The 13,751-nt window shown below is 48.4% G+C and overlaps 4 protein-coding genes across 4 annotated transcripts; 1 reads left to right on the top strand and 3 right to left on the bottom strand.

Annotated features, from left to right (window-relative positions):
* Nucleotides 1–2,137: 2,137 nt before the first annotated feature.
* EI90DRAFT_3011527 (uncharacterized protein) lies at nt 2,138–3,624 on the bottom strand (the record flags this gene model as incomplete). Its single annotated transcript, XM_039056468.1, has 6 exons — nt 2,138–2,278; nt 2,670–2,789; nt 2,862–3,011; nt 3,066–3,109; nt 3,212–3,373; nt 3,450–3,624. The coding sequence occupies 6 exons, from the start codon at nt 3,622–3,624 to the stop codon at nt 2,138–2,140; spliced, it is 792 nt and encodes a 263-aa protein (XP_038923599.1).
* Nucleotides 3,625–4,497: 873 nt separating this feature from the next.
* Nucleotides 4,498–6,817, bottom strand: EI90DRAFT_3115675 (aspartic peptidase domain-containing protein; the record flags this gene model as incomplete). Its single annotated transcript, XM_039062812.1, has 7 exons — nt 4,498–5,220; nt 5,279–5,751; nt 5,832–6,207; nt 6,272–6,352; nt 6,426–6,507; nt 6,558–6,578; nt 6,654–6,817. The coding sequence occupies 7 exons, from the start codon at nt 6,815–6,817 to the stop codon at nt 4,498–4,500; spliced, it is 1,920 nt and encodes a 639-aa protein (XP_038923600.1).
* A 1,923-nt stretch (nt 6,818–8,740) lies between these two features.
* On the top strand, nt 8,741–10,692 carry EI90DRAFT_3031554 (phosphatase 2C-like domain-containing protein). The gene is made up of 9 exons (XM_039058326.1): nt 8,741–9,035; nt 9,120–9,272; nt 9,334–9,443; nt 9,502–9,611; nt 9,667–9,806; nt 9,872–10,015; nt 10,067–10,096; nt 10,153–10,223; nt 10,286–10,692. The coding sequence occupies exons 1-9, from the start codon at nt 8,842–8,844 to the stop codon at nt 10,561–10,563; spliced, it is 1,230 nt and encodes a 409-aa protein (XP_038923601.1). The 5' UTR covers nt 8,741–8,841; the 3' UTR covers nt 10,564–10,692.
* A 19-nt stretch (nt 10,693–10,711) lies between these two features.
* On the bottom strand, nt 10,712–13,062 carry EI90DRAFT_3115677 (uncharacterized protein; the record flags this gene model as incomplete). The annotated part of the gene is made up of 7 exons (XM_039062813.1): nt 10,712–11,080; nt 11,142–11,511; nt 11,594–11,682; nt 11,739–11,784; nt 11,844–12,502; nt 12,553–12,813; nt 12,877–13,062. The coding sequence occupies 7 exons, from the start codon at nt 13,060–13,062 to the stop codon at nt 10,712–10,714; spliced, it is 1,980 nt and encodes a 659-aa protein (XP_038923602.1).
* Nucleotides 13,063–13,751: the final 689 nt, after the last annotated feature.

Below are 13,751 nucleotides of genomic sequence, written 5' to 3' on the forward strand. Positions count from 1 at the left end.
ACTCATACCTTCGCTCCAAGCCTCCGTCATAGTCCCTACTCGGACTTTGACTCCACCTTGGTCTTAGTCCATTGCATTGGTGACCTCATACTACGTAAACACCATTGCCAATATCCCTCGGACTTTCAACCCCGCCTCCGTAACCTCCGTAAGCTCTGCAACCCCCAAGCTTCGCGGATCACCTTCAGCACTTTTGCCGCTTGTAATGTATCTCTCGCATTTACCCCTCATCCCTATTTGGACTACTGCTTCTTCCCATTCTAGCCAGTTAGTCATCATCCCCACTTCTCCTCATCCTCCTGCCCCTCTGGGCCTCGCCCTCCCTACCTCCTTTCGGATGTATCACAGGTCCTGCCTTATGACCTTCGGTACCGCTCCGCTTCTTCTACCCTTTGTTCCCGTTTGGACGTCTTCGTTCCGATTCGGTTCCCCTTTGTTTCCTTGTGCTTTTGCCCCCTCCATTATATATATCGGCACTTGTACATACTCATTTTGGTTCAGTCCGAAATCGACCTGAAATGCCCCCTAGAGACTTCCTGCTCACCTACTGTGAAATTAAGGACCAAATGGACAAACAGCAATGGCACAGTGCTCCGCTTGAGTCGCTGAGGCCAAGGTCCCTCCACACTAAGTCTCCGATTCCACTCCGGAGTCGTCTGTATCAGCCCCGTTCTAACAGCGACGGGCGGCGAGCAGAGAGTGCAGGGAGTGTTCGGGCATGGGAGAAGGTCAGGGAGGAGGTCGTCTGACCCCAGGGAACGCCGGGTCGTGACAGAGACTTGACATTTAAAACACTAAAAGTTGACATTTAAACGTGAAATTTGGCATCTAAATGTTGTGATAAATTGTTTATGGCATTTTTTGATATTATTGAATGCATTTTTATACCCCTCAAACACTCTGAATATGTTTTTAATAACTTAATAAATGTGTCATAAATGCTTCCTACAGCATCAAAATCGTCAAAAATCCGTCTCATATAACACATAAAGTACCACCACATCCGACCAATGTATTCTCATTGGCTGTTGGTTGTTGTAAAAAAAACGCCATGAAATGTTTCCTGGGCATTTAAATGATATACGGGATTTTCCGACAAACCGTGGTTCAGGCACGTGCTGGTTTGGTTCATGGTTCGTCCATGGTTCGAACCGGTTCGCCATGAACTTCGGCACCCCTAATTACTTGTGGTTCGTCCGGGCCTCCTCTTTGGTCTGCCACCTCCTGGAAGGGGTCTGTAAGGGATTAACCTTACTTCACTATAATTCCGATTATAGTGATATTTATATTATGTTACATCGCTATAATTCCCATTATAGTGATGTGGTTATTTCTTTATTTATTTGTGCCGAGATATGTAATTTACATATATATACCTCGGAGTAGTTGTAAAGGCCCGGTAGCCTTTTACCTCTACCCCGTTGAATATACAGCTCATTAAAGCTTATGTTTAGACGGACCTACTGAGGCCTGAGGCGAATGGGGGAACGGAACGTACCGTCCCCAAAATAGTAAGCAAACCTTTCAGGGTCTTCCTCTGAGATTCTGGTCGTGCGGGAGTCTCCCTTCTGTTGTAAGACAGCAACAGTTGGTTTGACGCTTAGCGCAAGGATACCCGACCTACATTATCTCGGTGAGACACCCGATGATTGATGTTAGGTTTATTTCCAGTCGGTCTCTACTGTCTGATCATTCCATGTTTATTTAGCATTTATCTTCCTTTTTCCGACCTGTTGGTCGCTTCACTTTCCTTCATTTGTAATAACTTTCACTCCTGTTACATTCGAGTAATCGACGCTTAAAAGCTCGATGTTTACTTCGCTGACGCCCTCAGTTCTCATTGCGTTCACAACCGCGAGACTGAGTATTATTCTATTCTAGTCCGCGTTATTTTCATCGGCCTCTCGTCTCCAGATGCCCCCGAGCTTCCGCGATTCCTCTTGGTGCCAGCAAGTAGAATGGGGACACCGTCAAGTGCCAAGGATGGGAACGGGCTGCGTTGGGGCTAGGTCCCTGGGCAGGCATGTGGCGCGTCCCACCGTGATTCGTCACACTTCTGTGGCTCGCATTGTTTAGGTCACCCGGTTGGTGTAGCAACTGTACAGTTGCTGGCCTAGCTAATCTTGTTTTTTTTTTCTTATTTTGTATTTTGTAGCATCCTCGGTGTTTCCTTGACTACTGGAAGGTCTCCTCCCCAGTGAGCCTCTGAAGACCCTCCTGCACCTTGTGAGGGGTGCTTTTCCATACGCATAAACAATGCCGGTGGTTCTACGTCAATCTAGGACGATGTCGATACTCGAAATTTCGCATGGTTGGCAGCGGTACTTTCCGAATAATCTCCCGCCCATGCTGGAGTCGAATCGCAACTGAGTTGTCAGGTACCAAAACCAAATTCATTACGTAGTCAAGGCAATCGTCAACGGTGCCTCGCTACCAGTGTAGCGAGCTAAATAGCCTACACATTCTTCAGCTTCTTGCATGTGTCGATGATGGTTCATTAGTTATTACATAATATGCTCATGCATATTCCATGCAGAAGGGGTTATACAATTACAAGATCCAAAGGCATAAAAGCAAACAGAACCGTCACTCTCAACTAGTCATCACTCATCCCTTTTGATTGAACTCCTCAGCTCAGCAAGAGGTCCATACGTTGTCGTCGAACACACCAACGAGACTCTGTTCCTACTTGTGGTGATAGGAACATGTTGATCATCCCACTCGTATCCAAATACACTCCCTTCACACTCTCCTTGAGGATTCGTTCCATCCGCTCGAGATTTCCCGATCTGTACGTAAAGTAGGCATATTTAGTAGGAAAGCCCCAGGGGGAGCCTGAGGGATGAAACGAAGAGACTGACCCAGAAGATGAGCTTCCTACTGGTATCCTGCGAGAAAGTCCTGAACGAGAAGTTGTAGGGGATGGACTTCTTTCCTTTCATCTCTCCAGTTGCGCTGTTAAGACAAGGGAGTGCTTTGGCATAATAAGGTCCAACTCGACTTTCGGGATTCTATGCAGGTGATAGATCGTTGAGGTTGTTGCAAGTGATGGAGATCGCACGCACCGTCACGGCAAGACACAAATTCAGGTTCGGGATATAGACTCGTCCTACAAGGGGAACAACACCATCATAAGAGACCCCATCCTCTCAACATGGAACATAGAAACAAGCCCTCAATGGCCCTCGGTCGTACTGTACTGTGTACGTACCGTAATACGTCGACTCTGAGGGAAAACCAGGAACAGGTTTATTTGTTCCACCCGCATAGTTGGGTGTACACGTTTGGAACTGAGCCCAAATCGTTCCATGACCCGTCGTGTTCCAATAAGCCAGTTCCTTCCTTGAGTTGAGCGAGTACGGTTTCCAAACACCTACACAAGAAAATAGATTCCCCCCCTTTTGGTGAGGCGAACACATGAGTTGGGGTTGGAGGATCGGTAGTCTTACCAGTAGGCGTATTGTTGTCGTTCCCATAGCTGAGTTCCGAAGTAGTCAAGTACCCCGAAGCGTGGGTTACGCACTTGAGACTGTTTGCGGGAGCAGCGAGGACGTCACTGAAGAGAAGCCCAAAGAAGAAACACCAGGCTGGAATGGCATAAAGGCGAAGATTAAGTTTGCACATCTTTTCCTGTTATAGCCTCCGGCTTGTGGGATGCAAACAGAAGTAAGATGGCGGGGTAAAGGGAGAGGGTTATCGATATGCTCACTCTTATTTATGCTTGCACAAGGACGGCGCGGCTTGACCGTGAGAAGGCCCGAACGCGGGCTAGCGTGACTTGGAAATCGCCAAGCTCTCGAATTGAATGCGTATTTCGGAAGTTCCCATTACGTGACATGTGTGCCGTCAGTCAGCCGAAAGCTAAATTCTGTCAAATACGTCACTCGGATCATACAATGACACAACATACTCGGCCAAACTCCGCTACCAATACGGCATCATCGTCGGCAACAGCAATCATGGCGCATGTGTCTTTTTTACCATCAGGCCACCTTTTTCTTATCCCCATTTGTCCATGCAGTACGCTACAGCTGCAAGCATGTGCCTACATACCGCCGCATCCATCACCTCCATGCATGCCTTGAGCTGAATAAGATGAAGCGCCAAGCCGGAAGGTCAAGTTACAGTTGATTACGTACTCCAAGCTAATTTACGTATCTGGTAACTGGTTTGACGTACAAAATCAAATTCCTCATTTATGTCAATCTCTTGCAAGCAGAGTCCGGGTCTTGGGGATTCCGACGCTCGAGCGCTATTAACTTGAGCTAAGTTTGGCCTTGCCGATCGCAATGGTGTTTTATGCCTCTCCCATCAAGGGCATATGTCGTGCTCATGCCGAGTCGATCCCAATAGGAAGCTCAAAATTCCAGCAATTAGACAGGACCAATCGAATGAAATTCATTATCTTGGTGGAGAGGAGGTCATTGCCCTCCATGACCGAAGCAATAATTGAGTGACTCGGGCATCAAGAAACATCTTCTCTTCTCGTGAACAGAATCATCCCCTATCCACGATCCTCTCCCAACCTTCCCCCTTCTGACTACGCAGACTCCCTTTCGTCAAACTCTGGAAGGGTATAGGAGACCTCACACCTCCCGCATTCACAACTTTCAACCTAGACCTAGAGCTCGAATCACGCATCCTTCTCAAAGAAGTATACCTATCTCCATCGGCCTGGTCGCCATTTCCTCCCCTTTCACCGCTTCCACCCGCTTCAGCGTACCGACGCCGGCCACTATCGGAAGAAAATGATGATGGAGAAGAAGCAAAAGCGATATCCGCTCCCATCTCCCTCCGAACTCTGCTCGGACCCACGAAGATCGTTCGAAGAACGTTCACCAACGCACCGACCGCAAACCCCACTGTCGCTGCAAGAACAAAGATAAAGACATCCCTACCCCACGTTGCACCACCAACCGAATCTGCCGAGCCATCAGCATGAATGTCAGTCCCGTTATTATGCTCGTAGTAGTTTAGAGGGATCGATCCATTTGGGAAAAGGTTTAAGGGCAAGTATGAGTGGGGCGATGACATAAGTTGGGAGGATGGATACGATATTTGAAGGACTGAATCCGAGAAGAAAGCGTTTGGTTCGAGAGAAAAATGTGGTCCTCTTGAGAGGATGAATTCGCGCAACGACACGGAAGGTGTCGTCAGGCTGTACAAGCCCAAAAGGGGAGGCGAGCGATGAGTTTCGATGTAATGAGCGGTGTATATATTCTAGTGATCGGTTATGGGCGATCAGGAATAATGAAGACGATCGAACGAGGTTCCTCACTCTCATAACTGTATCACCGAATAACCAATCTCCTGATAAAACACCATCATTAGCTTGAATCCCACCTACACACCTCTCCATTCCATCAGAAAGCTTATCCCAACTGACATCCAACGGGTGAACCGGAAAGGCACGTCCTCCGAGAATAACGATCACATCCACAGCAACATTGCAATCTAAAGTCCATTGGCCAGACGACGCATCCATCTTGGGTGACCCCAAAGTTAACATTGAATATAACAGATTGACGTCCGATGTAGGTCCGACCATGAGAGAGGTTCCGGAATCGAAGACGCAGACGGGAGATTGTGACGAAGCGATACGGGACCTTGAGAGCGGGAGGGATTGGTTGTTGACGATGATGGCATCGAGAGGGATCTTCCAGTAATCGTACGTGTTAGTTGAGAGGTCTTTCGGATAGACGGGGATGTAACGAATCGCTGCGGGATCTGAAACGACAGGATCATGCTGGCCTATCAGGAGTTATAATCCAATCGTCGTTCCCTCTCAAGTCGACCATAACGTTAGTAGAGAGAGAGAAACCCGTCCTTACCGATGGTAAAAGATGATTGACCAAGTATATTACCAACATCTCTGCCCAACTTGAAAGCGAAGAAACGCGAGTCGATGTCTAAATTACTCAGAATATTGAATATCAGAGGAATACTCAGGTCTGTCGAGATGGCGGCTATATTCGGAAAAGCTAGTCCGAACATGCCGCTGATGCCCATTTGAGAGAGTCCGATATTCGTGATGTTCGTTGCTAACGCTTGAGAACAGGTTTGTTGAAGCCATGGCATTTGGGGGAAATCTGAAAGGGATATACCTAAGCTTTGTGAGTACACCTCATATTGAGCGAGGCGAACGGTATCCTTGATAATAGTCCCGGAGACGAGACCAGCGAGGTACGATATCTTGAACTTCAAACCCTTCACACAAGACTTGTGAGTGAGAAGCTTTTTGAATATTGGTCCACGATAGAGTAGTTTTTACCGTTAAGAATAAAGTAGGTGAAGCAGAGTATTGATGCACCCCAGAGCACCCAGGGATCGTGCAGTTAGAAGACTCGATCCACTGCGACACACAGGAAAAGATTTTGGAAGTAAAAAGTTCCGTGCTGAACCCCTCGATTTGCGTGCTAACGGACCAAGTCTGCAGAGCCGCTATCCAAAGCCACATTGAAAGGCTGTCCACCGACGCTGTCGGTTTCCATCAAGTTAGAAGCTGCACTTTGCATAACAAGGGAGCGACTCCAAAGACGTATACTTCTTCAACTCACTTGATGATGATATAATAAGAACTAAATCGGACGTGGATAAGTAATCATACTAGAGTGACTGAAGCAGACAAACACGATTTTGAAGAAAGCACTTACAAGTCTCGGCTACCAGTTACTGCCACAAGATTCTTATGCTGGAGATCCCAAGTACGTCTCAATCCATTGGAGTTCGAAGATGCAATGGGATACATCGGGATGGCGGCCGTTTCTCTTCTCTTCGCGCGTGTTACCCATTTTCCGTGTTCCTCCAGCATCGTCATTAACGCGCGCCCGCTGCAACAAGTTCGCGATTCAGCCTTACCCGGAAATCGGAGCCGTTGCAGACTGTTTACATCGAAGTCGTACAAAATACATAGAAGGCGAATTTTTGCCACTAGCTCCCCGATGTAAGCAGCACCGTCAGAGCGCAGGCATGAATAACAGGTGTTCGAATCGACAGATTTAATGTTAACAGGACCCAGGCATATTTCATCCTAGGTCTCCATATCGGCCCTCAGCCATTAAGTCGGACCCTGCGAATAACGTTAACTTGACCTTGGTCCCAAAATCATTCAGACATATTTGCTCAGGCTGCGCTTCGAGTTGCATGATGATGCTCGGAAAGGAATTTATCTAGTATTTGTACCAGAACTATTATGATGAATGCAAGCTCTACCCTAATTCCGCTTTCCCACAAGCCCTCCTAGCTGCAGCGTAATTGCAACCTCAATTGAGTTTTTCATGCGTGGTTCGCGTTGGGTTGGCCATAACTGATGTGTGGATCTGCAGCGAACGTAGCACTGATAGGTTAATCGCGTTGTGTTCCCATCGACTTTGCCACGCTGATTTCGGAGCGAAGGACAGAAGGACACATTCAGGCCCACCAGGTATTAGAACACCAGCGATCCTATGCCCAGTCCGGCCCGTATGTACTAATATAATATTGGTGGTTATATACCTAGCGACACTACGCTATAGCTTGTGTGCATGGGTCAGATACAAGATCGTTGACCACAAGATAAACAAGAAAGCGAGCTCACCTCAGTCCCGCGCTACGTGAACTGAGGAAGGAGGCAAAAGAATTTAAAAATCCTTGCTTTATAAGCGAGGCGCTTTGAATAGCGTGCAAGCATGGTATACAACCGAGAATGATAGCATGATGCCGCAGGCTCAACACTATGAGTTGGCCACAGCGTACGCCGGGCTCCAAGGAGTCAAACACCAGGCATTTCAAGTGCGAGGCTATGAGATCATTGGTTTGTTTTCCTCACAAAGCCTTTCGATCATTCAGGTCTCACCTGGTTAGAAACCTATCGGTAACATTGAGTTTTGGTCGTAGAATAGGAGCCTCGCGCGACCAGAGAGGCCCAGAGAATGTGACATCCAGGTACTAGGGGGACCGAGATCAATGTTTCGGCGGTGAACCTGTTCCGGGTTTATGCTGAGGTCCCGAATGGAGACGAAAAGGTAGCCAAATTAGTATCTGCACCCTCCAAACCCGATCCTGGGCTATGAGAGCAAATTGAAAGGACAAAGATCGGCACCGGGGAAATTGAGGCTCCAATACATCCTTGAAGCGATGATGCAATGCTCTGGTACGTTCCTCAACGTCAATGAGGCACATTTTTTGATCGGACAAGCCACACAGAAGCACTGCTTGATTCAGCTTTTTCCGAACCTCTCATGGATTCCTTTCCGATTACGTCCCCTTCCCACCGCGGTCTTGCCACGCCGATGAAGATAATCGCGGTTCCGCGCGCTAGCGCTAACGACCACCATAATTTGGAGACGGAACATAGAGTGAGGCAATACTCGGCATTGCGGTGCTTGGTCTTGAGACCAAAGAGGAAGATCTGGCGAAGGCGTTTGAAGGGAAGTCATCCACGAGGTTATGGAAACGCTCAGCCTTATATTTCATTTGAACTTTGACCAGAGCTGATGAAAGGAAGGCGGTGAAATCCAACAGCGGGGGTGATCGTCAAGTTCAGGAATAAACTCTAGCGGTTCCATCAGGTACAAACGGGAGCAGGGCCAGCAGCCGTCTGCTCCCAAACGGTGAAAGGAGGATGCATGTGGATGCAACGGCAGGGTCAAAGGGTTATTTGCGACGCAATTCCCAGAGTTTTCGAAACTTTCGCCCAACGGAGTTTGAAATACCGATGGTTCATGACCTCGTCGCACGTGATCTTCCCTATTCATCCAATTTCAAATTAGGTTTCAATTGGATGTCGCAGCCGTGTCAACATCCCCTTCGTGTACTTCATTCCATTGGGGCGGCCTTAACATACACTGACCTCAACGATTTATGGTCTTGACTCCCACAAATGTTGCTTTCATTCGATCCAGAACTCCTTATATAACCAAGTATCAGCCATTGATTTCCGCCCGCCGGTCATTTCACGACTACATTCGTTATCCAACAGCGGATGGACGGATGATCAAGCTATCGGTCACATCTGAGAAGTTGATTGGGGTCGCTTCGTCTCGAGGAATGCGTCCGTAAGTTCCGCTAACTACTCGCATGTCCGTCCACTGACGCGTTCGGCTAATGTCGACCACTGTTGCTGTTGCTTATGGACCCAGTTATCAAGAGGACGCCTACACCATTACATCGGTTCATTTGCCTATAGAGGGTCTCCAATATGGACTTACGCGGAACTTCGGTATTTCTTGGAACCCTGGATTGCGAGATCTAGACCTAGCAGGACAACTGTTATTCGTTGGATTGTACGATGGGTTCGTCTTCCTTTATCGCACTGAATTGTCCCATTTGTTTTCTTACTCCGACTTGTTTTAGGCACGGAGGGCAGACCGTATCGCACCATTTGCGGGATCATCTTCATCCTTTATTCGAAACGGCCGACGCGTCTGAAGCGCCAAAGTTGATCAATTGGCTTAAAAGCTACAGTACGACAGGATCACCCCTTGTCAAAGGCCGTAGTCTAATAAATAGGCCCGTCAAAAGGCGGATATTTCAGAAGATATAAGGGAGGTTGCCTCGAGGAATTGACTCGAGATGCTCCTTCCACACAACTGCTAGACATGGAAGCACGCGCTACGTTAGCTTTCCTCATGGTGAGGATTTCTGCCACCCGTCGGACGAAGATACACGTTCCGAAAATTGACACAGGCCGATTATGATGTATGTCAATCACCCGAAATGAAACGGTGTGGTGCGACAGCCTCAGTAGCCATTCTTCATCCACTCGAGATACCCCATTTTCCATTTTTTGCATCTGAGTACCAAGCGCTGACAGTTGCGCATTGTGGGTACGATCATCTAACCCTGATTTTCTTTGTCGCGTTGTCCTTACTCTATTCCATTAACATCTCAGTGATACGAGAGCCATTTTATGCTCAACAGAAACAGGGAAAGCGTTCCCGATGACTGAAGTACATCATGCCGACACTCGTGGGGAGGCTGCCCGACTGCGGAGGATAGGGACTGGACTTGTGACCGACTCGTTTGGGGAAGCTCGGTATGTAATCGATAGGCGCAAAACGGATGTCTGTTCACGCGCATGACACAGTTGGATGGGAGCCGTAGCCAACACCAGGGGGTAAAATGAGTTGTCGCGCAGAATCAGCGTACAGTGCTGAATGTATTTCTTGACAGGCTGGGTGACACGGACTTCAAGCCTTTCGGGGTTACACCCGAACCCGAAGTTAGGAGACGCATTCTCAGAAGTAAATCTTCTCTTTTAGGGCAACATCAAACGCACCTTCTAACATTAACCTCTGATTTTCAGATCGAGATTGGGCGTTCCTCGCAATGGTGTCGGACGGCATCTCTTCAGAGTTGACGGACGATGAAATATGCGATCTCGCCCGAGGTGCCACGAACGCTCGTGAAGCTGCAGACTCGATACTACGATTCGTAGAGGAACTTGGGGGAGAGGACAACGCCACGGTTATCATTGTCCCGTTATCTGGGTGGGGCCAGGTTCGTGGACCAGATCGCACAGCAGATCTGAGGATATATCGATTACAACAAGCTGGAGGCAGCACCAGACAGCGGCGAATGTGATGACGGGAAAAGTACAACTACAACTCATCTGTACGAATAACTAGTGACCTTTTACTGTAATTTGTTAAATGGCTGTATTGGTGCCAGTAATATTACCTTCGTGTATACGTCTGTAACATAAAATGTGGTATGTAATGCAGCCCCACCCTCATATCCGGGATCTCCAGCCAACCAACTTCGCGAATAATTCATCCCGTCCATTAACCCAGCCAAACTTTGCCTCAGCCAGTCCCTTTTCGCCCAAAGTGGAGAGCAAACTGACAGTGGACGAAGATGCGCTGGGATCTACTTCATATTTGATGGTCAAACCTCCAAACGGACCCGACTTTTGAATGCCACGGATTGCTGAGAGTTCGATCGCCTTGGGTTTGGATGAACCCACAGAGGCAAACTCAAGCTTGGTCGAAGTGAGTGTGATGGCACCAACTTTTCCATGACATTCTGCGAGATAAGTTGGTCCAAGTTGAGAGGAGGTCTCGCTCCCCGAACGGTGCCGTAGGGAGCTCAAGACGTTCGGCTATCAACGAATATTCATCTGAGGGGTGCTTCTCCCGATGAGGTTAGGCACAGCTACTCACCGTTTCGCCCAATCTTCGTTCTCCTTTTATTACTTTGACCCCATGATCGGCTAGCTCGATGCCACCAGACACAATGCTCTTGAACTTGTCGAAGCTCGGAGAAACGGCAGAGTCTTTTGGCCTTGCCGAGCTAGGGTTAACGGCGACAAAAACTGATCCGTCCGTTGTTGTCGACATGGACGCACCAACAGAGGGAACCTGGGTGGGGCGAGCGGAAACTCCATCTCCTTCCTTTATCTTGTACTTCTGAGTGGGCAAGACGCGTTCACCGCGCGCTGTGCGTTCTGCTATAATGGCCGTTGCAACCTCGGCATCTGTTAAACTATCACTCAAGAGCGCAGGTATTCTGTGAAGGAAAGTATAGTTGAGCCTGCACGGAATAGGTAACAGTGAGATAAACGAGCCTTTTCCTCTCCTCTGGAGATAGTTCATTCAGTACCGGGATAACAAACCAGAATACGATTCCGACGACAAGGTAGAAGAGCTTGGAAAGTATGCGGGTAGGCAGCACGGATACAGCGAAGAGAGCACCAGTCAGGATCTTTGGCGCACGTCAGCTCCCGTCCACCTCACACCATCAAGCAAGGTAATTCTCACCATCCCGTACTTCCAAGACGCCTCTGGTTTTCGCCAAATAAAAATGCTTTATGATTCCCAACGAAACGCATGAGTCCGAGAACTTTTATGCAAGTAAACACATACTTCTTGATTCTCTCATGTAGATCAGCAATCGACTCCATGAGCACCACACATATCCTCTTCCAATCCTCTTCCGTTTCCCGGACTTTCTCGTCAATTTTTGCCTGCTTGAGTGCCTCCTTACGCAATCGCTCCACTTCCTCAACATCGTCCACTTCATCCCCTTGCAGTGACGAATTCACCATCTCAGCAGCTTTTTGTTGAATTCTCTCTTTACGCTGCTTCGATGCATTCCGGAACATCTTCCATCCATCGGAGAACCTAAAATTTTCATTCGCTGCGGCTGAGAGAAGTACGGTGATGGTGGACGTATCAAAAACGGCGTTTCCTAGTTCTTCCGCTTCTTCCGCGCGTTTGCGCATTCTATTAAGCTCTTTTACCGTTGGATAAGGCATTAGTCTCCGCCAGAACAGGGTGAACAGGATGGAAAGAATGAGGCAAGGGAGTATGGCGTTGTTCCACCACAGAAGAAAGTAGAGCATGCAATACGCCAAGGACACCAAGGGTTCTTGCCATGTCGAGAGTCTCCAGAGTTTCTTGGCGAGGGGGACATAGGTCGGATAGCAGGCAATGTATAACCGTTGGAATGCAAGTCGAAGGGATGCGAGGGTAAAAGGTGAGGATGTTCTGACGGGGACTGGTGGTAAATAGGGACCAATGCTCTGATAATCGGTGAATTAACAAAGATGGAATGAAAGAAGACGAGACGCACAGATGCAAGAATGGCTGCCGGATTGAATTTAGGCTGTTCACCTTTCTCGGACGACTCCCTCGCCGGCACACTACTGGTCATGTCCACCCATTCATCTTCCGCAGAATGGTCTGCCTGAAATCCTTCATCCATCATTTCCGGGTCCGAAAGCATATCCGAAAGGTCACCACCCAACAAGGTTATTTTTCGTTTTGGAGGCCCAGGCGTCGAGGGTTTCGAAGGGGGCGTGGAGGGGGCAGGCAAATAAACTTCCGTAACATGCTAAAATCCAATCGCCAAGGCAGATGGATAAGCGAGATCGATGAAGGCCTCCTGGCCACATACCTTGGAGAATAGTCTAAGAAATCGCTCAACTTCTTCATCATCGTAGGCGATTCGAAGTTCCTCGTCCGTACAATTGTTGCCTGTTATTGGCCCATCGCCAAAGTCAGAGATGGGAGCATCCTCACGGGGAATTCGTGCCGGATGCTGAGGTGGTGGGAGAAGTAAGGTTGTCGGCGGCGGAGGCATGCTTAATGGAAGTGCCTTTCGTTCCTGAGACGAAAGAGCCTCTAGGCGCTTACTTATGGCACTGGTGTTGGAAGAATGAGCATTTGAAGGTGCTGCGAGTCCGCGTCGCTATCTTCTCACGGGTGGAGCACGAAATGTTAAGCCGGAAGGACCGGCATCGCCCGTGACTCGATGCACAACCGTCAAGCCAGTGCAATTTCAAAGGGCTCCTTGAATGGGGCATGGACGTTTTTATGGAGTCAATAGGCTTGGCATCCAGATCAGAGCCTCCTGAATAGAGAGTTAAGTCCTACCCGACGTGGGAGATGAGCCTGATCGGACCTTCTGCTGGTTGTGCCATGGCTGTGTGGCTAATCCTATCTCAGCACAACAACCTTTTCATCGCATGGCACTCCACCTGTTCATCAACGTAGCTAGGTACTTCACATTTTGGGAACACGACTGATCGCTTTCCTCCAGCAGAGGATAGCGTAGTAAATAATGACCCGTTTCAATCGTCAAGACACCTGATCTGGCCTGGTTGTACGGCAGCTCCAACATTCAATTCTGAGACCCGAAAATCGCTGAATGTCCTGCAATAGCGGTGCATATGACCTTGTGAAAGATAATGATAATGGGAAGAGGGACATCATAGCGCCGGGAAAGGGACGCATAGAACGATCAAGGGACCTATCCTGATTATAAGAGCT

The sequence above is a fragment of the Cantharellus anzutake genome, assembly GCF_015039405.1.
Source record: "Cantharellus anzutake strain C23 chromosome Unknown EI90scaffold_2, whole genome shotgun sequence".
NCBI classification, from domain to species: domain Eukaryota; kingdom Fungi; phylum Basidiomycota; class Agaricomycetes; order Cantharellales; family Hydnaceae; genus Cantharellus; species Cantharellus anzutake.

Coding starts and splice junctions, on each gene's coding strand:
- EI90DRAFT_3031554 (XM_039058326.1), top strand. CDS start 8,842: ATGGTCTTGACTCCCACAAATGTTGCTTTCATTCGATCCAGAACTCCT. Junction 9,036..9,119: donor TCGTCTCGAGGAATGCGTCC/GTAAGTTCCGCT, acceptor TTATGGACCCAG/TTATCAAGAGGACGCCTACA. Junction 9,444..9,501: donor CAATTGGCTTAAAAGCTACA/GTACGACAGGAT, acceptor GCCCGTCAAAAG/GCGGATATTTCAGAAGATAT.